The sequence below is a fragment of the Galeopterus variegatus genome, unplaced genomic scaffold (genome assembly GCF_000696425.1).
Source record: "Galeopterus variegatus unplaced genomic scaffold, G_variegatus-3.0.2 Scaffold1187, whole genome shotgun sequence".
Lineage (NCBI taxonomy): Eukaryota > Metazoa > Chordata > Mammalia > Dermoptera > Cynocephalidae > Galeopterus > Galeopterus variegatus.
Genome location: NW_007727298.1, coordinates 383,628 through 408,493, shown reverse-complemented (window position 1 = coordinate 408,493; position 24,866 = coordinate 383,628). Strand labels below are relative to the sequence as shown.

Genomic DNA, 24,866 nt, shown 5'->3' with positions numbered 1-24,866 from the left:
AGTGAAGAAAGAGTAGGGAAAGGAGAACTAGAAGAAGATGTAGGAGAAAGAAAAATAGAATAAAGTTGGCTGTGATTGAATATTGGAACCCTTAAGGTGTGCCTGGCACTGTGCTACATTACAACATGTTATCTAATTTAAACCTCACCTGTGAGATAAACTATGTTAAGATAATAGGAAACTGAAGCATGCATGGGTTAGGAAGATTGCCCAAATGCCCATAGAGACTAATGGGAAGTCCTGGAATTCAAATCCAGGTCTATGTGGTTAGAGTTCAAGTTCCCTTCATGCTGTACAGCATCAGGAAAAAGCCTGGGAATAAACAGGTCTCAGGAAGACAGTTTTATAACACTATTTTGTGTGCACTCCCATTTCAAAACTTTTCAACCTATACAATAGGACTGTAAGGAATTTGGACATGTAAAGACTATATGGGTGAGCTTCCAGATTAATTTGTCTTTCGATTGTTCATTCTTTCTTTACTCTCATTAATTCTGTTATAATTAAATTTGTATAAATACATATTTTTAAAATCTATAGACAGATTAGATGAGAGTTCCAATTTTGTGATCTTGGACAAAAAGCAATAACTTTTGTATCTCAATTTCTTCATCCCTAAAATGTAGATAACAAAAACATGTATATCACATGCTTGTAGAACAGTCCTAGCGCAGAATAAACACTCAATAAAGTTTAGATTGTAATGTTCCTAATGATATATAATAATAATGTACATAACTATAATAATGATCATGGTTATGATGATTTATCTGTAAGAATCCAAATATATCAAGATATTACCTACTGAGTCATAAAGTTTAGATTGTAATGTTCCTAATGATATATAATAATAATGTACATAACTATAATAATAATCATGGTTATGATGATTTATCTGTAAGAATCCAAATATATCAAGATATTACCTACTGAGTTACATAACCACCAGAAAAATATAACATAGAAAGGAGAATTATAATCATAATGATTAATTTCAAAGTATTCAGCCTAGTAGTAATAAAGGGAATAGTTTTTCCTTATTTTTAAGTGGAATTTTACATCCAATATTTTTCTTTTAATTTTAAAAAAGGAAAAGAATATACATAGGACTATTAACTTTTGTGCATTTGCAACCTGATTCTACAGTACAAAAACTGCATGTTTCTAAAATTCCCAGTTTTGTGATATTCAAATAAAGCTTTCCCCAAAAAAATAGTATTTTGAAAAGAAGTGTAATTCTTTGAAATTTAAATAAAATTGAATTTCATCTATTTTTCTATAATCTTCACTTCAAATCCATATTTCTTCTGTTAAAAAATATAACTACATTTTAAAGTAAAAATAAATTAAAATGATAAATATATAAGTATATCTTCTATATGATAAATATATCTTCAGTATGTTGCGGTATACCAAATAAATTATATGTATTTATTAGAAATTTAAACATACTCTAAGGTAATGGAAGTTGTATATCAAGAGCATAAATTAATGATAAGAAAATAGAATACATGAATTAGAAAATCTACACATCTGAGCTCATATTTCTCTATAGAGATCCTTATACACCCTAGAAAAAGAGAACATATATCCTTTTGAAGTTCTCATGAATTAGTCACAAAAAAATGACTGTTTTCTCAGTCACAAAAGAAGTTGAAAAAAATTTCAGACTCAATATCATACATAGTCATTTCTCTCATTACAATTAAATTAAACATTAACAACAAAAATAATTTTAAACTCCTATATTTGGAACTAAATAAAACGCAAGTCTAAATATAAATGTATTAAGCATTCATTCCAAAAGCTGGGGAAAGAACAACAGAGAAAATCTAATGATAGATAATAAGATCTCATTTGTGACAACACCATGTATAGGTTATACACTGGCAGGCAGAGAGGGTAATGATATGCATGAAACATATTTTTGGAGAAAATATTTTAATTGAAGGACAAAACAGAATATATAAATGGACAAATGCACCACATTCATAGGGGGTAAGACTATATTATAAAGATATAACTTCTTTCCAAATTAATCTGTAAACAGTAAAATTCATTTCTAAATTCAAAACCTCAAAAGATTCTTTCTTAAATGAAATGTTAATGGAGAACATCTGGGGCTTCAGTAGAAATCTTATAGAGAGGCCAAGTAAGTTAGAGTCCCCTAACAAAACTTTAAAACAGGATTTGAAACATCAAATTAAAATAAACTACATTGCAGTAAAACAAACAAACAAACACACACACACACACAAAAATCCAACCCTTTTAAAATGAAGCCAAGAAAATGCATTTAACCATGTAACATTCACAATACCCAGCATCCAAGGACAAATTACTAGACATGTGAAAAAGCATTAAAATGTGACCCACAACCAGGAGAATGATCCATTAATAGAAACTGATGCATAAGTAACAGAAATGATGGAATTAGCAGGCAAGAACTTTTAATACAGCTATTAAAATATGATAATAGAGGAAAACATAAATCTTACTGGAAGCTACAAAAAAAATTAAAAAGAAACTCCTAGAGCTGAAAACCATAATATCTGATGTCAAAATTTTACTGGATGCAATTAGAACAGACTAGACATTGCAGAAAAGAAGATCAATAAACTTAAATATAGGGCAATAAAAATTATCCAAAATGAAACATGGGGACAAAAAATGCTGAAGAAAACCTAGAAATCCTCAGTGACCTGTGAGTCCAATTTCAAGTTTAACATAACTGTAATCAGAATTACAGAGTTATAGAATTAAGGGGCAGGGGAGAGCAGAAAAAAAAATTTGAAAAAATATCTAAATATTTCTTAAATTATTTGAAAGATATAAATGTACATATTCAAGAATCTCAAGGAAATCTAAACAGATAAACACACACATGCCTACACTATCATTTCTCTCCACACTATTATTTCTGTCATTTATGTACACACACACTATCATTTCTGCACATGCACACACACACACACACACACAATTACACCAAGGCATATCATATACAAATTACTGCAATTCAATAATAAACATAAACAAAGAAAGGAGATTCCTGTTATGAGGATCAAAGAAAAGAAAATACTCTGGCATCTATTCAGAAACAATGCAAGCCAATTCAAAGTGGTGAAAGCACTTCCTCAAACTAAGAACAATCAATGACAAAAAAACTAAAGCTAATATCATACTAAGTGGTGAAATATTAGAGTTCTTCACCATAATATAAAAAGGCAAGGATGCCTGCCCTCACAACTTCTATTCAACATTTCGCTGGTGTTCCTAGCTGTTACAATAAGGCAAGAAAAAGAAATTGAACACACTTTGTAAAGGAAGAAGTAAAACTGTCTATATGGGTATAGTGCATAATCTGATAAATCTACAAAATTTAGCTGCTAGATGTAATAAGTAGCTTTAGGAAGTTCACGGAATATAAGGTAAAGATACAAAAATCTATTTTATTTCTACCTACAAGTAATCAACAACTGGAAACTGTAATTAAAATATTGCTAACAATAGCATCCCCAAACATGAAAAGCTAAGGATGAATTTAACAAGATATGTGCAAGATCTATACAATAAAAACAACTAAACATTGATGAGAGGAATGAAAAGATACCTAAATAAATACATTAAAAGGTTTGTTTATTCCTTGAAGTTGATACGACAAGGGAACAGATATGAGGTTATTGGGAGGGAGGCGGGGTAGAGGGTGGAGGGAGGGAGGTTTCAATAATGGGCCACAATAATCAACCACATTCTATATTGACAAGATAAAATTAAATTAAAAAATAAAAATAAAAGGTTTGTTTATGAACTCAAAAACACAATATTATTAAAATGTTAATTCTCTTCATATTGATTTATTGATTCAGTGGAATATCAATAGAAATGCCATAAAGCAAAAAATAAAAATAAAAGGTTTGTTTATGAACTCAAAAACACAATATTATTAAAATGTTAATCTCTTCATATTGATTTATTGATTCAGTGGAATATCAATAGAAATGCCATAAAGCTTTTTTTTTTTTAGAAATTGATAAGTTGACTTTATAATTTAGATGGAAATAATATAATGTCACACACAGGAACACGAAGAATTCTCAAAAACATGCTGAGTGAAAGAAGACAGACACAAGAGTGTACAAACAGTAAGAATCGATTTATATGAAGTTCTGGAATAGGTCAAAATAATCTATAGTGATAGAAATCGATTAAATGATTACCTGGAGTGGGGTATATGTGAAGAACTGACTGCAATGAACACAAGGAAACATTCTGGGGAAGATGAAAGTGATCTATATCTTGAATGGAGTGATGTTTACACAGGCATTTCCATGTGTGAAATGCCATAAATTGTATACACACAGTAAGTGCTTTTTATTTTATGTAAATTATAATCCAATAAAGTTAAAGAAATAAAACAATAATGAAAAAAGCTTCAAGATATATATAACATGCCACTTACCTAAGATTTTAAAAATAAAAACTATATATGTTTACGAATGCATTCATTATTGTACAGATATAAAATCTTGAATGAGATTGTAAGTATTCACATCAGAATTATAATTATTCCTGGCATTGGAAAAAAGCAGTTAGGAAGATGAATTGGGATGACATCAGGGTAATACACAGGGATTTCAAATGCATTTGTAATTTTTTTGTTTTAAAATTTGAATCATGTGGCAATAGTGTTAGACTTGCTAAAATTAAGTAATGAACAAAAATATGTACTATAGTATACCTTATAGTTTTCTTTGTTTGAATACTTCATAATTTTAAAATCATGAGTAAATTTTAGACTTTAACAATTTGTTAAAATAAGTGACATAAAATGTTTATGGATTATTTTCATAAATCTATCAGTCTCCTCTCCTACTTGAATGAGTGCAAAATGGAGCAAAATACTTACATTTGTTATTTCCTTTCTTCATTCTCAAAGCATTAACAGTGTTTTAAACATTAAAAATAAAACTTGACATGCTCTGACTGTCTTCTAGAGGATTCACTTAGTGTGTTTAACCCCATGAATTTCCATGACAGATATAATGAATTCACTTGCTGGACTCTCCCACTGAAACACAGAGCCAACTTCATCAATCAAAGAGTACTACATTCATAAAGTTGATGAATAGTATCCAGATTAACATCTATTCCCTGGGCTGTTAAATCAGTAGTTTTATGTATTTATGTTTTGAAGAATATAATTAAAATTGTGATACAAATAATTTACATAAAATGACTATTATAATTTCATATGCTATCAATAATAATAGCTTTCTTTATTAAATCATTAGCATGTGCCAGGCACTCTTCTAAGGACTTTACAAATATTAATTCATTAGTCTCACTACAGTTCTTAGAAGTAGGTGCTATTGTCTGCCTTTTACAGATGAGTAAACCGAAGAAAAAAGATAACCTGCCCAAGGTAGGTTATACGTTAAGTAAATGAAAGAGCCTAGACTTGAACGCAGGAAGTTTGGCTTCAGAGCCTGTAGTGTTTGCCACCATACCCTGCTCATACATACAGACCACCAAATATACAAGAACATCTCTTATCTAACTGACTCAGCCATAGCACATACACACGAACTCTAATTATTCCCATTCTCAAGAACAGAAGCTTCTTTATACTGTCTGTAATAGTTTATATTATGCAAATTAAATTACTCAAGTTACACAGTCGGTGATCATCTTTGTACTCAGGTATCTTGTCCAATATTCTTTCCATTGTTTGCTGCCTCCCCCAATATATATTTGGTCAAAGCCAAATTTATTGTGTTTTTTTTTTCAACTCTCTGTACATTTTTGCCAGATTTATGTGCCTCTCAGCTCTGATCATTTCACTGTTCTGTTCAATAGCCCTTCATTGCCTATTGAATTAAACTCACATTTAAAAATGACTTTCCTGTGGTATTCCTCTTTTTTTTTCCTAGTCCTAAACCAAATTAGAATACTTGCTGCCTACTAAAAGCACGTCCAACACATCCCCGATGTCATGCTTTTGCTCCTATACTTCCCTCAATAATCAATATCTTTCTTAGTACCTTTCTCAAGGCATATTTACAGGTTCTTATCCACTGGCATTCCCCACTTACTAGACTGTCAGCTGCATGTGAATAAGGACTAAGTTTTTCTTGTGATTTTTATCCATGTAGTATTTAGCATAACATTTTACAAAGGAGAGACACTCAAACAAATATGTTCAGTTGAAAGTTTGCCTTAGCAGAAGCAAAATAATGTTGTTTGTGTGACAATGTATTTTCCTACCAATCCACACATGCTAAAATATCTTTTCAATCAGAGAACGAACAAACACCTCTGGACCAAATAAATGAAGGTGGAAGAGCCCAGAAAACTGGCATACAGTAATGTATTATTTGTTCAGGATAATCAGTTATCCAGAATGAAACCTGAGGCTTTAAACAAGTGAAGTTAACAAAAAGGAACTCTGTACAATTGGGCAACTTATTGAAAATTAGTTCATCAACAGTCTTTTTTTCTTACAATACAGTGAAATTTTTCTTACATTTTAAAAAATTTGATTTCCTAGTTCACAGCAATCAGGGTGCCGCAAAACTGAAGGCTTGTATCCCCATATAGTGCATGCACACACAAATCCCTATTAAAAAGACATACACCTTCAAAATATAAAAATTAGGAACCATTTATTGAAATCCAACATAATTCAATATCCGCCAACAAAAATAAATGTTACAATCAATGTACCTGCATATTTAAGAAAACTTTTTTCTCTCTCAATTACATTATATTTACTCTTAAGGAGACAGGAATGGGTTTAGCGTATTTTTAAAAGATTTAATCAAAATTAATTTAACTAAAAAGGTAGGGTGAGGCAGTTTCAGAAGGAATCTGGAACAAGATATCCCACAGCGGTGAAGCAGGTGCCGGAGATGCAAAGGCGGCTCGAGTCAGCTGCCAATGTGCACATGCGTGGAGGCGGACACCGGGTCCAGAGAGTAGAGTAACGAGCAACAGGTGGTAAACCAGGCCAGCAGGACACACGAGAGGACGAGCAAGAGGTGGTGTATCGTAACAGGCAGGTGAGGCAAGGCGAAAGAGAATCCAGGAACTGGCGTTACACAAATCCAAGTAAAGCCAGTGGTGGGGAAGCTGGTCAGCAGGGAGCAGGAGTCTCCTCACTAGCTGCTGAAAGTGCCCTCAGGGGCACAGACAAGGTGGAGACCCAGACAGGGTTTGATGAACCTCATTTCCTTTGCAGTGCCTAAGCACACTGAATAGATGGTAACTGAATAACTGAATGAATGAATGAATGAATGAATGAATGAATGTTTTAAGTAGCTAGGGTACTAGAGAGATTTTAGGGGCAGAACATCATCAAAATCAGATGACAAAAATATATTACCACTCTAATCTAACCAAAGCAATAATGAAAATGGAAATGACAAAAGTCAAAATTGCTATTTTGGGGTACAGAACTATTGCATACCTAGAATACACAGATAAATAGATGGAAAAAATTACAAGTAATAAGAAATGTTCTAAAGCAGGTGACCACAAAATATGTATGTGTGTGTGTATATATATACACACACATATGTAATATATACTAACAATTAATATAAGTGAGAAGATATAATGGGAAAAATTAGTTCACTGACAGTGCCCAAAATAAAATACCAAGAGGTTAAACTTGTGGTGCATTTCTGAAGAAAGCTATAAAACAGGAAAATTTTAAATATGATTTCTTTTTAATAAAAGAAGCTTATTATAAAGAACATGGTTCTTCCCCAATTACTTCATAGGTTTAACACGTCAGTTTAAAAATCTTAATAGTATTTGTTTCAAATTTGAAAAAACTTTTTAAGTTCATCTGGAAAAATAAACAACTGAGAAATAAATTTCAAAATTTTTAGTAATAAAAATAACGATAGGAGAACTGCTCTTTCATATATTAAAATGTTTTATTATCTAAATAAAATTAAAAGCATATTATTGAGAGGAGAAGCAAGCAATACCTCAATGAAGCAGACAAGTTTTTCTAACATAGGCCATGTTATAAGATTTAAATAGTCAGTAAGGAAATATCACCCACCAATGGAACAAAGATAAGTTATTAAGTAAATGATGGTAGAAAACTTGGCTACTAGAAAAAAAAGGGAAATAAAAGAAATAGTGTTAGATTTCAACTCCTTCACCAGAAACCAAAATGGAGTTTGAAGAGAATAAATCTCAGTATGTCCAAAGGTCTTGTTTCCTTTAAAGTCATAAATAACTTCACTATTGTCAGGATAAATAGCTGGCTCAACTTCTAATGCCTTCTAATGAATCCTATCACCCCTATGTTAGACATTTACTTTTTCTCCACATTTTGTAAGAATTCAAAGATGTGTGTCCCACAGGCAAAATTTGAAGTTTAGACCACTCGACTACTTTGAGTAATCATATTTCCCGGTTCAACAAATTTAATAAAAGTAGCCTATAATATAATCTGTTAGGAAGGATGTGTTAAAATAGCATAAAATGGAGACAAGTCCTGAAAAACCCCTGAACAGACAAACTCAGTTAGACCTTGAAAGTAACCTTGACCTTGCTTGAATTGCAAACAAGCCAAACCTAACTTGGGCCATTTCTTGTAGATACCAGTATCAGGGAGAAACCAAACTTAATCTTAAGAAATCAAAAGCTGCCAACTGATTTATATTTATATAACTAGGGACTTTCTGTTAGACTAGATTAAATAAGGCAACTGCGTTACTGTAACCAGGTAAGTATTTTCTTTGTCTTGCCTCCACATTCAGTCTATAAATGCTTTTCACTGCATTTCTTCAACAGAGCTCAAAACCTCTTTTAGTTTGGTGCTTTCCAATTCACGAATCTGTTTGCTCAAAGTCTTTAGCATTTTCATTGCGTCTCAGTTTATCTTTTAACAGACATTGTTCATATAACTAAATTTCTCAGATAACCAAATTTTATTATTTGGAGCAAGCTACCTGGTTGCGTGCTCTCACAATGCTCACTCCTATATACAAATCAGAATCAACCCAGTCTACACAGAAAGCTCAGCCTCACTCCAAACTCTGAGAAGAATTTAGTCTTATCCAGAAAAATAAGATATATTCCTTCAATACTCTTGGGTCAGCATCAAGGAATCTTTGATGCAAATGTAGTGCAGGCCTTGTTTCCAGTCCTAAAAACTAAGGTTGCCCTATTTACCAGATATACTAGTTATACACATAATCTAGCAGTAGAAATTGTAGTGAGATGACACAGTTTGTACTTCAGCTCTCATAGTTCTTGTAATATAACAAGCTAGGTGGTTATACACCGAGAAGAATGTCATTATCTTAACTCCTAAAGAAAAAAATATCACAATTTGAGAGGTGTTTAGTCAAATTTCATCCCAACAAATAATTATTTATAAAACAATATATGGAGACAGGTTATTTATCTTAGTATTTATTTTCTGTATTTGTTTCCACTTTAAATGTATAATGTGAAGATTTGGGGCTGATATTAATTCTTTTAGGGATATTGTGAAAAAAATTAATATATCTAAAAAACTTTAAGTAACTTGCTCACAGTAAATACTCCATACATATTGGTATTTATTACTTTTATCATCATATGAGAATTTGGATTTTACAGTAATTGAATAATAGTATTATTTCTTCTTGACGTTTTATTCTAGAATCCATGTTTTTTTTTTCTTTTTGTCTTTTTTACTGACCAGTAACGGGATTGCAACCCTCGGTGCTGCGTCCGCACCACGCTCAGCCAGTGAGCGGGAACCGGTCTCCACATGGGATCTGAACCCTTGGCGGGAGCACTGGCTGCGCTCCCAAGCGGCGCACTCTCCAGTGCGCCACTGGGCCGGCCCTAGAATCCATGTTTTTTTTTTCTTTTTGTCTTTTTTACTGACCAGTAACGGGATTGCAACCCTCGGTGCTGCGTCCGCACCACGCTCAGCCAGTGAGCGGGAACCGGTCTCCACATGGGATCTGAACCCTTGGCGGGAGCACTGGCTGCGCTCCCAAGCGGCGCACTCTCCAGTGCGCCACTGGGCCGGCCCTAGAATCCATGTTTTAAATTAGAATTTTACTAAAGAAAAGGAGTTGTATTATACACAGTGACCAATGCTATTTATAATTTAAATTATATTTATTTTTACTAATGTAAAATCATTTAACCATGTGTATTTTGGGAAAAATGTATGGTCATTAAAAGTCAAGATTTAGTCTTATTTGAAGCAATACACACACACACACACACACACAGGAGATTTGATTGTTTTCCTTTTACTTCATATATTAGAATTAGAAATAGGTTTTTAATCAGTTGCTAGCTTTTCTTTTATTAGCTTAAGTGTATCTATCAATTATTCACCATCTAATAGGTGTTGAGCATTGTGCTATGCCAGAGGTTCTCAACCTTGGCTGCACATTATAAATATTTTCCAAGTTTTCCAGGTGATTCTAATATGCAGCCAAACTTAAAAACCACTAGGCTAGACACATTTAATCCCACCAACAGCACTATTGGCATTTACACAAATCCTCTGGTTCAGTTGGGCCACAGTAGATCTTGGGAATCCTAATTGGAACAAGCTTCCCTAGGCATTCTGATGCAATTGATCCCAGGATTTACTACTTAATAAACCTTTAGGCCTGGTTATTTCAATAGCACTTTGGAGGCTACTATGATCATTTCAAAGGCCTCTTATAAATAGACTTTCCAACATGTAACATTTAAGACATTATTTGTGTCTAATGAGGATTTACTAGACTGAAAAGTGTCTTACAAAATTAAGTTATTTTAAGATAAATGAAAATATTTTTCTTACTATAAACCTATGACTTTGCGAAGAAGAAAGTTGAAGGATACAAAGAGGGGAGGTAAAGATTACAGTTTCCCATGCTGGGTTCCACACTGTTCTGACTACCTTCAGGTACCTGGGAACCCTGGAACCAGCAATGTGCAGAGGGTGGAAAGGTTGAGACACAGACCAGCTTCTGGAGAGTATTATAGATAGTAGGCAAAGGTAAAGTAAACCCATGTCCTGACACCCTCACTCTTATGGGGCCAACAGGGTGGAATATTGACTCTCATTGACACAGAGGCTGGGGATATCAGGCGTGGCCTGGTATTCAGGAGCTGTAAGCAGGATCTAGTCACCCACCACTGCTTTTAAATCGAGCAGCCAATAAATAAGTATACTCTTATTATAAACATAGCATGAATGTCTGAACTCAAATTGGTGTACTATGATTTTGTTGTGACGGCCAGACTTGTATATAAAGCTTAGCAACATCAGCTACAAAAATATAAAAGTCTTGTTACAAAATGTTTTTTGAGTAGAAAGCTTCTGGTCCCATATAGGTTCCAGGAGCTTTTACCAAAACAAAAGCTGGAGAACTACTTTCAAAGAGAATAACTGAGCATTACGTCTTGCAGTGCTTTAGAGGTGTATCTTTTGGGCAAAACATCAATAGGATTTAAACAAATAGAAATAGAAATAATATCTAATAAGCAAATGCCACTTCATCTCAAAGAAAATGAATGAAGGTTTTGACAAATATCACTTTCATTCATTCACTTGCAAAGATTACATAGCATCTATTTTAAACCAGGTAGTCTTCTGCAATCTAAACTGATGATTACACAGTTCCCACCCTATGTAGCGAGTGATATGATCTAATAAGCATTATAGGGCAATGTGATAAGTGCTAGGATATAGATAATCCTAGAACCAGATACCGTAATCAATATGAGCTGTGTGAAAAGAGACAGTTGTGAAAAATGAGTACAGTTTGATGATCCATACTCCACAAATAGTCTCCCTGCAAGTATTTGCTTACAGTCATGAACTCTGACGTAGGAGCATACAGGACAGAGCAAGTGCTTCCAAGCTGTTTGTGGCTCGTGTGATAATTTTTCCACTAAATTTTTTCCCAAGGAAGCAAGCCGTTAAAAAGATGTATTTTACCCTAAAACCTTTTGTGTCAATCAGTAATACTAGACATTTTAAATAATTCCATATTATGTATTGATTCTCAAAACCCTGTGATTTTTTTAGAGCCAATTTTGATGGAAGTCTAAGGGTCAATTCTGAACCTGGAATGACTTATTCTCTCACTCTCTCCTCTCCCTCTTCCTCCTCCTTGTTTTCCTCCTCTCTCTGTCTCTCTCTCTCTTTCTCCTCTCTCTCTCTTCCTTTCTCTCCTGTCTCTGTCTCTCTGTTTCTCTCTTCATATTTGCCTTTACTCCAATAAACTATTAAAAGCCCCAGAGCCCCAGAAAAGTCTTGCTGCTCACTTCTGAAGATAGATCTAAATTACTGCACCGTCAGAAAAATTCACACTAATCTTGTAAGATCTTATAAGACCATACTTCATTTTTCCTGTAGCTGAGGTTATTGCTAAGATTGTGCATTTATAAACCTCCTTAAGTAACTTACCACTGCCAAAAATAGTATTATAGTATTACCATATATCTAAAAGCTGATTTCAATCATCACTTTAATCTTCAAAAGATTACTTATTCCATTGAGAAGTCTGGGATTTTCTTCAAAGTCAGAAAAAAATAAGCTTTTTGGTGAATTGACATGGATAAGATTAAAGAAAAAAATATCTGCTATTGGAGTTTTAGAAAGCTATTTAAAATACCAAATCCTCAAAGAAGTAAAAATAAAGTTTGGAAACATAAGAGGTCTAGCTATTTTAGAATTATATATGTAAGATTAAAGAATTAATATCTGTGGGGTGGGAAAAGGGGAAAGAGAGGAATTGGTAAAGGGCCATGAAAATCAACTATATTGTATAATGATAAATAAAAAAAATTTTTAATTAAAAAATAAAGAATTAATATCTGGAAAGGACTTAGATTTTTTTTTTAAGCAGCACATGTTCTTAGTGCTGTTACATCATAGCACAATACAAAATCTAAATGACTAAACCACATTAATTGATCTGAACAAAACGGTAAAAGAATATCAAAACAGTCAGACATCATTTATTACACTTACAGCATTGTTAAGCATAGCAACCACAAAACAATTGCTGCCTTTTGGCAAACCTCTAATGTGAAACGTTTCCAGGAACAGCACAACAGAGTGGTACAGCACAAAGCGGCCCTTCATTCTCACATTCTTTCTTCGTGATGTGATGTTTCTCACTAACCCAAAACAAAAACTGACACATATGAAATGACATCGCTGTGCTGTGGAAAAGTCGTACCATTGCATGATCCAACGTCATTTTATTACAAAACAAATATTTAACAAATCTGTACCTTCCTTATATTATTTATTTTTGTGTCCTTTAATACTCAAAATGAGGGGGTTTCCTGATCGTGAATAAAAGTTAGGTTGACCATTGTTTCACAAAGGGATTCAATAATCATTCTCTGTTGCCTGGGATCTATTAGTGCTTCCAGTCATGGGTGTGAAATGAGCTCACTTACACTGAGTATGCAAATACACATTTCTGCTGAAAAAAAAGTTTTTGTAAGCAGTGTATAATCTGTTGGATCCACTCAGGTCAGGTGTGTGGAAAGATGCAGGTTAGGAAAGGAAGCATTGGCATGGATTTACTGCTATCATGACCGTTAAGTCCTGATCGAGAGAACTAATTGATTTTGCTCTTTTCACTTTTTGAGAGGTCAAGCTAAAGTTTCCCTTTGTGAGACAGGGTAATGGAACAAGTGGCAAACTGCACTAATGACGCTCTGACACACTTTAGGACTCTGGTGTTATATGGTTCTCTGAAAACAGAAAGAATGTTCAACAAAGAGCCGTACCAGAAGAGTTTGCAAAACTTTAAATTGCTATAACAGCTGAGCGAAGAGAATAGTTCTATTGAGAGAAACTTAATGAACAAGTGTCAAAATGGACAGTTGGTGTCAATTCCTAGAGGATTTGGAAGTGAGAAGTGGAGTGGAGGAAACCATGTTTAATAGAGCCCTTGTTTGTATGAAAAGAACGTCGTACTTTACAAAATACCCATCACAGAAGTCATGCTTGTCGCAGTCCACAATAAAGAGTTTAGCAGAAAAGAGTGTTTTATTATGGGCTGTGTAAGCACCTTATTTTGTTGCTCTTCAACAGCATATGATCGTCTGTTTTCTTGGAAACAAATTTAGAAAGAAATTCTACCCACAGTCTGTGGTAATTCTTGGACCAAACTGTGCCCACCACTTTGAGAAAGAAAAAGACAAACTAACCTACTTCTAAGTGAGTTAAAATATTTAAAACTAAAATATTTTAAGTTTTACCCTTTTTCAGTAATAATCCCATTTAGAACTAAATTCTCTCTATTTTGTCCCCTAGTAAATAAATAGTAATAAAAGTAAAAAAAAAAATTTCTTGATTATTAAATCTGACTAAAATCATAATTAACACTGATTGAAATTTGAAGTGTATTCCCATCTTGGGAAGACATTATATGAAAGGGATTTCACTATAAAGAATGGCTGACATGAAATGATGTGTTAAACTTCAATGTAATTCATACTAATAAACCAAATATATCAAAAAATTATATGAAAATTTAATTTGTTTCAGCATATCTGAATTATGGTAGGATTTAAAAAACTAAAATTGCTCTTCCTAAAGATCCTAGAATGCCTTTTCCATTTGCTTTTTTGTAGAAATAGATAGATAACATCACTGTTTTTATTTTTCTCTTTATTTCCATTGACCACAATTGCATTTAGATATCTCAATCTCAAAAGAGCATAATATCCTCAAAATATGTGATGCCCAATTAGAACAGACTCTCCTATAGGTGCACTATAGCTTTTGGCTAGGTATCTAGCCAAAAAACTATTTAAAATAGTTTAAAATGTTTAAATTGTTTTATCTAGGTATCAGAGCATCTGTGTATTGGGTCCAGACACCTTCCATCTGCTGAGATCACTTGCTCATTCCTCGGCCCTAGTCCTTGTAACTTCTTAAGTGGGGCAGACTGATGTGGAAAAGAGAAAGATAGGACATACTAGCATTCCGTAACTCGGGACTTGGATAATGTCTCTCCACTCCACTTTTACCCTATCCTAAGTATGCTTAAGTATTATCTCTCTTTTCCTTTGCTTCTCACTGTGTGTTTTAAAATAATGAAATAGGCTGTGTGTTCCAAGCATCTTAATTTGAACATCTATTTTGTGACCTCTGGGACAGGCTGCCTATATCTGGTAGTGTTTGTGAAAAATCATTATTTCTTAATGAGACAGGACACGCATTCAAATAACCATCAATTATCAACACTCCATCAGTTATCAACACTGACTCTTTTGGCCACAGAATAGTAAAAACAAAAATTACCTGGCAGATTCCCCCCCCCACCGCTTTGCCACACCCCGCCCCACACCCCGCCCCCCAGCCAAAAAAATTTTTAAATGCTCAAAGCTCCTCTAACTTAGGTTGCCCCTAGAAGACTATTCTTTTGGTCAGTATAAGGAGCTTCGGAATAAGAACTTATTTTTGGTCATATAAATCAGTGCTATGGGAGCCAGGCTTTAATTCATTGCATGTGATCTTGGGAAATAAATTTACTTCTTATTGTTTTGCTTTCTCCCTCTTTAAAATGGACACAATTATATAACATATTTGGCAAAATATTGTGAAGATGTAATGAAACTATTCATTTAAAGCACTTCAACACAGGGCCCACAACTTTATTTTCTTTTCATAGTTGAATAACAGCTACAACTTTACTAAATAAAAAACATACAAGTGTATTGCTACATTTTATTTTATTTAAAACCACCAATTCTTAGATGTTATATTGCTATAATTCAAGCAGCTTAAATCTCGTGATACTTATATATGGGAAAATTAAAAATTAAATTTAAATGGTTTAAAAAAAGATTATACTTATATTGTGAAATTATATAGCAAGGCCTTTCTAATAACACAACATCTAGCCCAGATCATAAAATCAGGGGAGATAAAATTTAATATGATTAATTTTTATATGACCTGTTAAGTGTTGAACATGTTGAACATGTTGAGTGTGTACTTTAAAAGCTCCAGATTACATGCAATTTAAACATAGTATAACTTTTGGCATCTTCCTATCACTTACTAACCTAAAAAACTCACACGTATTATCCATAGACAAAAATGTCTGGGCTTCTGAAAAAGTGTGAGATGTGTGTATATAGCTGATTAAACAAGTTCTTTTTTTTTTCTAAACTGGTAGAGAAACATTATACAATAAATGTGTTTGTACAGTGGTGACTGTTTGTCATGTTAGGCCCTGACATAGGCATTAAAGCACCAACCATTTTGGGCAATATGTCACAACCAGCCAGTTGGAGGGCAGTAACAAAATACTTGGTCAACTATTCTACACTCCAGACATCTGTTTAGCTCAGCAAGCTAGTAACACCAGACACTGCTATATTTTGTATCATCTGAATATCATGATTCATTTCATTTTTAAAAGACTTAAATATGATAAAAATATCATTTCATATATCTTAGACATTTTAAATATTAGTTGTATATAATATCATGAAAAAATGTTTATGTAATATTTTAAGTGGAAAAGGCAATATGTACATAATATTACATTGTAATTATATTTTAAAATTATGTAATATAAAGTAAACACTACATAATATTACATAAAATTCTGTTCATATAGAAAACAAACAAAAAAGCAACAAGTTTAATTTATTGGGGTGACAAGTGGATGGATTTTTTTTTCTTTTCTTCAATCACAGATTAAATAATATAAAACTAATTTATATTGAGGGTTTACTATGTGCTGGACACTGTACATTGTGTTTTATTGACATCATTTTAATCTTTAAAACAACGTTATAAAATAATGCTATTTCCATTTTACAGACTAGTTCATCGACACTTAGAGAAGTTATAAACTTGCCCAAGGTCTAATGATTAGCAAGTGGCAGAGCTGGGCCTAACATCAAATCTCATGCTTGTAAGCACAGTTATATATTTTTTAAAGTTTACTTTATATACTACACTCTGTATATAGTTCTTATTTATATAGACATATGTAAGCATCTGTACTGTTTTTCTAGGAAATAGGGTAACCAACTCATTCTGATTTGCCTGGGTTTTTCCCAGTTTTATGCTGAAAGTCAGGCCTCCTGGGGACCCGTTCATTACTAAGCAAACCAGTGTTCAGCCAGTTGGTCACTTACCAGAAAGTAATACTTAAACTGGAAGAATTCTAGTGCTTCACAAACTTTACTCTCAAATTCAGAAATCCGAATGAAAAGGGGAGAAGGGAGGTACCAAATTATGAGGAGGACTTCATCATTTTGTACCAAGGAAGGAGTGTTTCTCAGGTAGAAGAGCTTTTATCATCTCCTTCCCTAGAAATTATGCCTAGGAAATAAGAAATGAGCAGCAGCCTCCTTAAAGTGCCATTTTGCAGCCAGTTCCTGAACTGAACACAGGTCAGTGTGGACCCCGTGTTCCTGCCCTCAAATTGAATGGGAATCCAGGGTGAGAGAAAAGAACAAATATGCATTTTTTGAAAGAACTGAAGAGCAGTCTCTCTGGCTCCTGCTCTGCTTGTCCTAGACTCATGTCTTTGGGGATGTTTTTAAAAGGCTGCTCCACAGCAGGCCTGGCAACCAAAGCCCTCCCTAATCCAGATCCAACCCCCTTTCTATGCATAACTTGTCACTGCCACCATCTGGAGATTGCAGACGATTCGCCTTTAATATTGTTCCTTTTCTCTGCTTGGTTGGTGCCCCTCCCCCATGTCCTCTGAAGTGACTCAAATGTCCTGTCAGTCTAAGTGCAAAACTATTTTTACCACAGTGTTTGGGAATCTCTGGGCACAAACTGTCTGCAGATTCGGTAAATTACAGGTGAACGGGTTCATGTTACTCAGTGGCCACAAATTTAAAGCACTAATCTGCCTCCTCTGAATTTTGCCTTTCAGTCAGTGAACGCTTCCTTTACCTTCTGTTCTTTAGGGCCATTCGCTGTCTCTGCTAGTTGACCTCTCTCTCTGTGGGCTAGACTGAGTTGTGTTCATTCTCTTTCTCGCCTCTCCCTTCTCTCTCTTCCTTCTTCTCTCTGTTTTCTCATAGCTGGAAAAAAACAAAAAAAAAAGGATGATCATCTTCTGTCTGGCCCTCAGTTCTACCTTCTCAGCTATGACTGTAACTGCTTTCTTTGAAACCAACTACGTAGCAATATAGCTAAATCCCCAAGATATCACCAGTTTCTAACAACATTTGCATCAATATCTCTTTATCTGTTCCTTCCTTGAGGTTACTCCTACTGTCACCACCATCCTAATACACAGGTTTTCCAAAAAGCTTCAACTTTGTCCCCTAAAAATACCAACCCAACATCTCAGGAATTTCTATCCTCAAGCCACCCTTTCTCAACCTTTCTGAGCAGGACAGACACCTCACTGTTATATACTTTTTTAGAACTGCATTCCTTTTCTTCAAAGTTCCTAATTCAGTTATTCATTGGTGTGACTTTTAGTGTCTTTGTACCCCAGTAAACTGGAAATTGAGGGCAAAAATACATGAAACAGTATTACTAGGTTAGAGTCACTAGTTTCAATATTTTCACTTTTGTTACACCATTAACACAAATAAATCCCCAAATTTGTCTTAAACATCTTTCTCACCAAATCCAGGTTTTTCTGTGAATTCACTATGTCTATTTCAATCGGAAGCCTAATGAATTGAGTAAAAGAAGGAAGAGAATTAATATTAGTTGAGTACATATTCCAGATCATGGACTCAACAGATATTCTTTCATTTATTGCTAACAACAAGCCTGTGATGTATGTGTTGTATGTGCCATTTAATCTCTCATAAAACTGAGGCTCGGTACACAAAATTAAGAATGGCCAGAACTTAGCTTCTGTCTTGCTTCCAAAGCTCTGTTCTCTTTCCACCACACACACCACTTTCCCAAAGGCTCATAACTAACACCCACTGTTAGCTGAGCTAGCCATAAGCCTTCCCTTCCCACTCTTTTCCACAGAGAAGAAGAATTGGACACATTCAAGCTTTTTCTGAGATGATGAAAAGAAAATGCACTTATGAATAATTAAGCATGAAGTAAGAATAATAGGGTGGTAAACTATGTGAAAACTTTCAATTCTGTAACTAACCTTCTTTCAGATTTTATTATGAATGAACTCTAGGGTCTTGAAGTGATTTATTAATGATAATATAATTATCCCCTTATTATCATTTACTTTTCCCATAATTTTAAAAAATGCATTTGAACTATTTAAATCTTGGAGTAATTCAATTTACATAAACATGTTTTGACCGCTTGTCAAAGTCTCTGTCTCCCAAGTACTGAGAAATAATGTAATTGCAATTACAGGCATCTCACATTTTGTAAACAGTTTGAGTTCCAAGAGTTCACTGGTTAGTTACTCAGAATCAGTGCGTAGTTTCCCATTGACATAATCTAATAAAGGATGGTTATTTCCCAAGCTGGCATTTTCTTGTTCTCTCCTTTCCACCTTTTGTCCTCAACCCCCAAAACAACAACAAAAAAGGGAAAAATCTGTTTAAACCAAGGTGAATAGTAATGCCAATTTTACTGGCCTGATTTCTAGAGCACGTTAGGAAAGGGGTTCTGTAATTTAATCGAAAACAACAATTCAATAGGTGAAGGTTGACTTTACACAAAAAAGCCCCCTCTGTCTAGGGGGCTGCTCTGGATCAGCACCCCAAAACTTTCTCTACTTTTTTTTTAGAATCTTCTCTTTCTACACTTCTAAACTGGCTCTTTCTTCAGTGGCAACGTTTGAATGAAGAAAATAGAAAGGGAAAAAAGCAAACTTTCATGTTCCTTAACAGGTTCATGATGTGTAGCCTCTCTAACATCTACCTAATAGCTCTTAAAAGTAGTCAAGTCTAAGAATGGCAGTCCTATAAATGTTACTTCTATTACCCAAGCTTCACAATTCCACAGTAGCGATATTTCTTATCTCATTTTTCTCTGTAACTAATAATTCCAATAATAAAAGTACTTTAATAAGGTATGCTACGTTTTTAAGTGATTTCACATTTTAGAAAATTTTATTTCCCTAAGAACGCTTGAGAGTACGTACATCTTTTGTCATTATACTAATTTTATGGATGAAACATCTGAAGATTTGAGATATTAGGGTTGACTGAGTCCTCACAGGCCAAAAATGAACTGTATTCCAGATCCCAATTTCAAGGCTATTTCTCCCATTTTTTTGTCTCTTTATCAATTTAACTTACCCCTCTACGTTCAAACTCCATGAGAAGAAGGATCTTTTTTAATGCTTTATCCTTAGCACCCAGGGAACTATCTGGCACTTAGTAGGTATCCAATAATTGTTGAATAAATGAATTTTAGTCATCGTTATCTTAATGATTGGAGCAATAATGCTATAGTCTACTAGTTAAAAAATAACTTTTCAAATTCTATTTTATAAGAGACAGTACAGAGTGTGGTTAAAAGCACAAGCTAATTTTCCATAACAGTTAGCAGATTATGAGGGTACTTCAAAAAGTTTGTGAAAAAAATAGAATTAAAAGATAATACAAATCTTTCCATGAACTTTTTGAAGGGCCCTCATATACACTGAGTTGTTGAAGCCTTCAATCTGCAGTCTTAATTGCTGACTTAGGCAACCAGGGGATTGTTAGAAATAGAAGAAAATATCACAAAAGAAGTATTGGCTTCTTATAACTCTTCCCTGTGCTTTCTACCCTTCCCAAAACCTAAGAATAGTTCTCAAATTTGGAAAGGAATTATGCAGCTGCACAATAACAAAAACATAAAAACAACCCAAAATGTCAAAATTTAATATCCCAAGTCTGTGGCTCAGTAGAGACTGTGAAGAATTATCTTCTGGAATAAGTAATTTCAGTCAAAAATTTAGTTAGTTCCCAAATTATCTGACAGTTGATTCCATGCATTGTCTTTATTCGTTTATGTTTTCATTGAAACATAGTTGATGTTACATATTTGTGGGGTACAGAGTTAGCTGTCAATACTTGTGTACAACATGTGATGATCAAAACAGAATAACTAGCATATTCATCATTACACTAGGTAACCATTTTTATTCATTTAAAAAATGAAGTCATAGGGAACATAACTACACTCATCACTGCTTGGGGTAGAATAAAACCTTATGTTTTCATCTAATTTTCAGGTACTGACTGTAAGTACCAAAACCAAGGTTGACTATCATCCCAAAGGCCACTTATAGGTAGAGGGAGTTCTTCCAGAACTCTAGGAGGGAAAAAGAAAGGAAGGAAAGGAAGAGAAAGGAAAACAAAACAATAACAAAAGAGATAGGGGCAAAAACCTCTCCAGCAGCAGTGCCTTACTTCATAAGAATTGGTCTTAGCCCTTACATAGCTTTTTCTATGAGTGATAACTAATGTTGATCAAGCAGCTATACACTATATGCTTCACATCCATGATATCATTAAATGAAATCTTCAGTAATACTCTACAAGCCAACCACTATTTCTTGAAGAAATCAAGACCTAGTACTTAGCCACAGACAGATAAATAGAAATCACCCTAGCTAGGACGTAAGAGACTTCTCTGGGATCTAGTGCCCCTGCATTTCACCTTTGGATTGTACTGTCTCTCGAACCGTACATGGGCAAGCTGCAATCAAAAATTGCCTTTCCTTGCTTGTGACTTTGTTGCTACCTTTCTCAACCGAATCCTGTCAAACGGCTTATATGGATTCAATGGATAGCGAGAATGCAAATGGAAAAGCAATGAACACACGGCATGTAAAACAGGAGCTATAAGGAGCTATAACAGAGGCACCTTGGAGTGGGCCACAGTGAACCCTAAAATACCAAGTAGCTATGGCATAAGTCTTGCTTTCACTAAAATTATTTTTCAGGAGGAGTTATCACATGTTTTGCATCCCCATCTTCTATCCCACCCTTTACTTCATATGTACTACTGCTTTACCACAGGAGGGTAGAGAATTCAGATCTTAGCTGCCCTTCTCCAATAAAAAGGGACAGCCAAGGAAGGTCTCTATGGAAGGATCCAGAGACTCATTTCATACAGTAACATGGGTTGTGAGCACCCTTCAGCCACCCCCTTCAGCTCCCGAATCAGCATATAGCCTTAGTAAAAGAGAGGAAAGAGATTTACCTGCTTCTATTGAGGCTGAAGCCTGAAAGTCACATATAACCTTTGGAGGACTGTAATGGTTTTAATCACAGGAATAACATCTTTTTTGACAGGCAGGAGAGAAAGGAGCTGAACCACTCTGCAAATATTAACCAGGCTATTTTAGAGCAATGGCTATTGCTTTTGCAATCTTTCATCATGGGTCTATACTTAGAATTCAGAGGAGCCCAGGGGGAAGGGAACGGGGCAGTGTTAATCCCCAGTTGTTTTGAAGTTGTTCTGTAAGCAGGTTAGCATCTAAACTGTCCAAAATGGAAGCGTTCAATGCTTTGTTTAAATTATGTGATTCTCTCTGTGTACTTTGCTTTAACTTGTTCTACATATAGATTGTCACATCACTCTGGGAGGTGACACTTCTCAGTTTTCTCTCAAACTAGATGTTCTAGAGAGCACTAGCTGTAATCACATCGGGAGACTGATGCTCCATGACAGCTAAAAGTTGGATTGAGTTTCAGGAGCTACTATATATAAAGCTGGGTCGTCTTATGTCACCGCACTAATTAAATGCCATCTGGGTGGTTCCTCTGGGTTTTTGAGTCCATCACCCAGTTAGATCGAGTCAGAGGCCAAGGAGGAGAACATGATGATGGACCTTTTTGAAACTGGCTCCTATTTCTTCTACTTGGATGGGGAAAATGTTACTCTGCAGCCGTTGGAAGTGGCAGAGGGCTCTCCTTTGTATCCAGGGAGTGATGGTACCCTGTCCCCCTGCCAGGACCAAATGCCCCCGGAAGCCGGGAGCGATAGCAGCGGAGAGGAACATGTCCTGGCGCCCCCGGGCCTGCAGCCTCCCCACTGCCCCGGCCAGTGTCTGATCTGGGCTTGCAAAACCTGCAAGAGAAAATCTGCCCCCACCGACCGGCGGAAAGCTGCCACCCTGCGCGAAAGGAGGAGGCTAAAGAAAATCAACGAGGCCTTCGAGGCACTGAAGCGGCGGACTGTGGCCAACCCCAACCAAAGGCTGCCCAAGGTGGAGATTCTGCGGAGCGCCATCAGCTACATTGAGCGGCTGCAGGACCTGCTGCACCGACTGGACCAGCAGGATAAAATGCAGGAGCTAGGGGTGGACCCGTTCAGCTACAGACCCAAGCAAGAAAATGTAAGCCCAGATGCTGCCGGGGCAGGGAATGCAAAGGCTGATTAAAAGCCTGCCTCAGGGCCTTAACCTCCAGCTGCTTGATCTCTTTTCCCTTCCCCCTTTCTCGCCCGCCCCTCCCGCTCCCTCTCTTGAACCCCCGGTGACCCAAGAAGCCCGGTGCCTGCAGTAGGCAGGAAATACGTACCGGGCCCGAGGAAGCAGGGAGGACACCCCCATAAGGCGCCCCCACCCCCCAGAACCGACGTTTCTCCCCTAATCTGCTGCTGCCTTGGTTTTCCCTCTAGCTTGAGGGTGCTGGACCAGCAGGATAAAATGCAGGAGCTAGGGGTGGACCCGTTCAGCTACAGACCCAAGCAGGAAAATGTAAGCCCAGATGCTGCCGGGGCAGGGAATGCAAAGGCTGATTAAAAGCCTGCCTCAGGGCCTTAACCTCCAGCTGCTTGGTCTCTTTTCCCTTCCCCCTTTCTCGCCCGCCCCTCCCGCTCCCTCTCTTGAACCCCCGGTGACCCAAGAAGCCCGGGTGCCTGCAGTAGGCAGGAAATACGTACCGGGCCCGAGGAAGCAGGGAGGACACCCCCATAAGGCGCCCCCACCCCCCGGAACCGACGTTTCTCCCCTAATCTGCTGCTGCCTTGGTTTTCCCTCTAGCTTGAGGGTACGGATTTCCTGCGCACCTGCAGCTCCCAGTGGCCAAGTGTTTCGGATCATTCCAGGGGGCTCGTGATAACTGCTAAGGAAGGTAAAGTAAAAGAAAGGCAGTGGGCTGCGCCAGAGAATCCCGGGCGGGCGCTGGGGTGCTGGTTCCGGGCACAAAGGGCTCGAAGCGGGAGCAGGGACTCGACCTGCGAGAAGGGCGCTCGTTGCGCGCAGGGACCCCGTCCTCCCGCGCAGCCAAAACGGCCTCGCGCGGGGCGCGGAGCTGCCTCGCTCTTCCTTCCTCGGGTGCCGTGACTTTGTGTGTGTGTGTGTTTGTTTTCTGCGCTCAGGAGGAGCAAGCATTGACTCGTCGGCCTCGAGTAGCCTTCGATGCCTTTCTTCCATCGTGGACAGTATTTCCTCGGAGGAACGCAAACTCCCCTGCGTGGAGGAGGTGGTGGAGAAGTAACTCCGGCCAGCGCCTGGGTCCTGCTCCCCGCAGCGGGAAGATCCCAGCCACCCTCCTTCGCCGAATCCTTTAAGTCACAGTACATTCATATGTAGGAGCCCAGACCCAGCAGCTTTCGAAAGGGAAGGGGATAGATTCATAAACTTCTGGGAGACTGTTGTGCACGCTCAAACGAAAAAGCCTTTCGGCTTTCGGCTTTCATTTTTTGGAACCGCGAGTGGCTTAGGTCTAGTACCCTTATTTTGTTTTTGTTTGTTTGGTTTTGTAATATATTAACTTTTATTACGGTGACCCTTTTGTGCCATATTCAAAAGAAGTTCATTCCTGTCTAAAGCAAAGTGGGATCGTTGCATTTATTGATAGTGGTATTTAATATATTTTTGTAAATAGTCTAAGTACTTTCATTTTTTATGTAAACCCAAGAAATATATCTTAAATGTGGAATGACGTATTGTATATAAAATGTGTGAGGATCCTGGTATCGTAATATTAAACATAAGTTTATATATGAA

The 24,866-nt window shown here is 36.2% G+C and overlaps 1 protein-coding gene across 1 annotated transcript; it reads left to right on the top strand.

The window, feature by feature from the left end:
* Positions 1-22,640: 22,640 nt before the first annotated feature.
* On the top strand, positions 22,641-24,866 carry MYF6 (myogenic factor 6 (herculin)). Its single transcript, XM_008575437.1, has 3 exons — positions 22,641-23,249; positions 23,898-23,988; positions 24,236-24,866. Exons 1-3 carry the CDS (start codon positions 22,731-22,733, stop codon positions 24,352-24,354), a joined length of 729 nt encoding a protein of 242 aa, XP_008573659.1. The 5' UTR covers positions 22,641-22,730; the 3' UTR covers positions 24,355-24,866.

What these genes read in the sequence shown, in the direction of transcription:
- MYF6 (XM_008575437.1), top strand. Translation starts at nt 22,731, where the DNA reads ATGATGATGGACCTTTTTGAAACTGGCTCCTATTTCTTCTACTTGGAT. An exon ending in ACAGACCCAAGCAAGAAAAT is followed by an intron (nt 23,250 to 23,897) that starts GTAAGCCCAGAT and finishes TTTTCCCTCTAG; the next exon opens with CTTGAGGGTACGGATTTCCT. An exon ending in CGTGATAACTGCTAAGGAAG is followed by an intron (nt 23,989 to 24,235) that starts GTAAAGTAAAAG and finishes TTCTGCGCTCAG; the next exon opens with GAGGAGCAAGCATTGACTCG.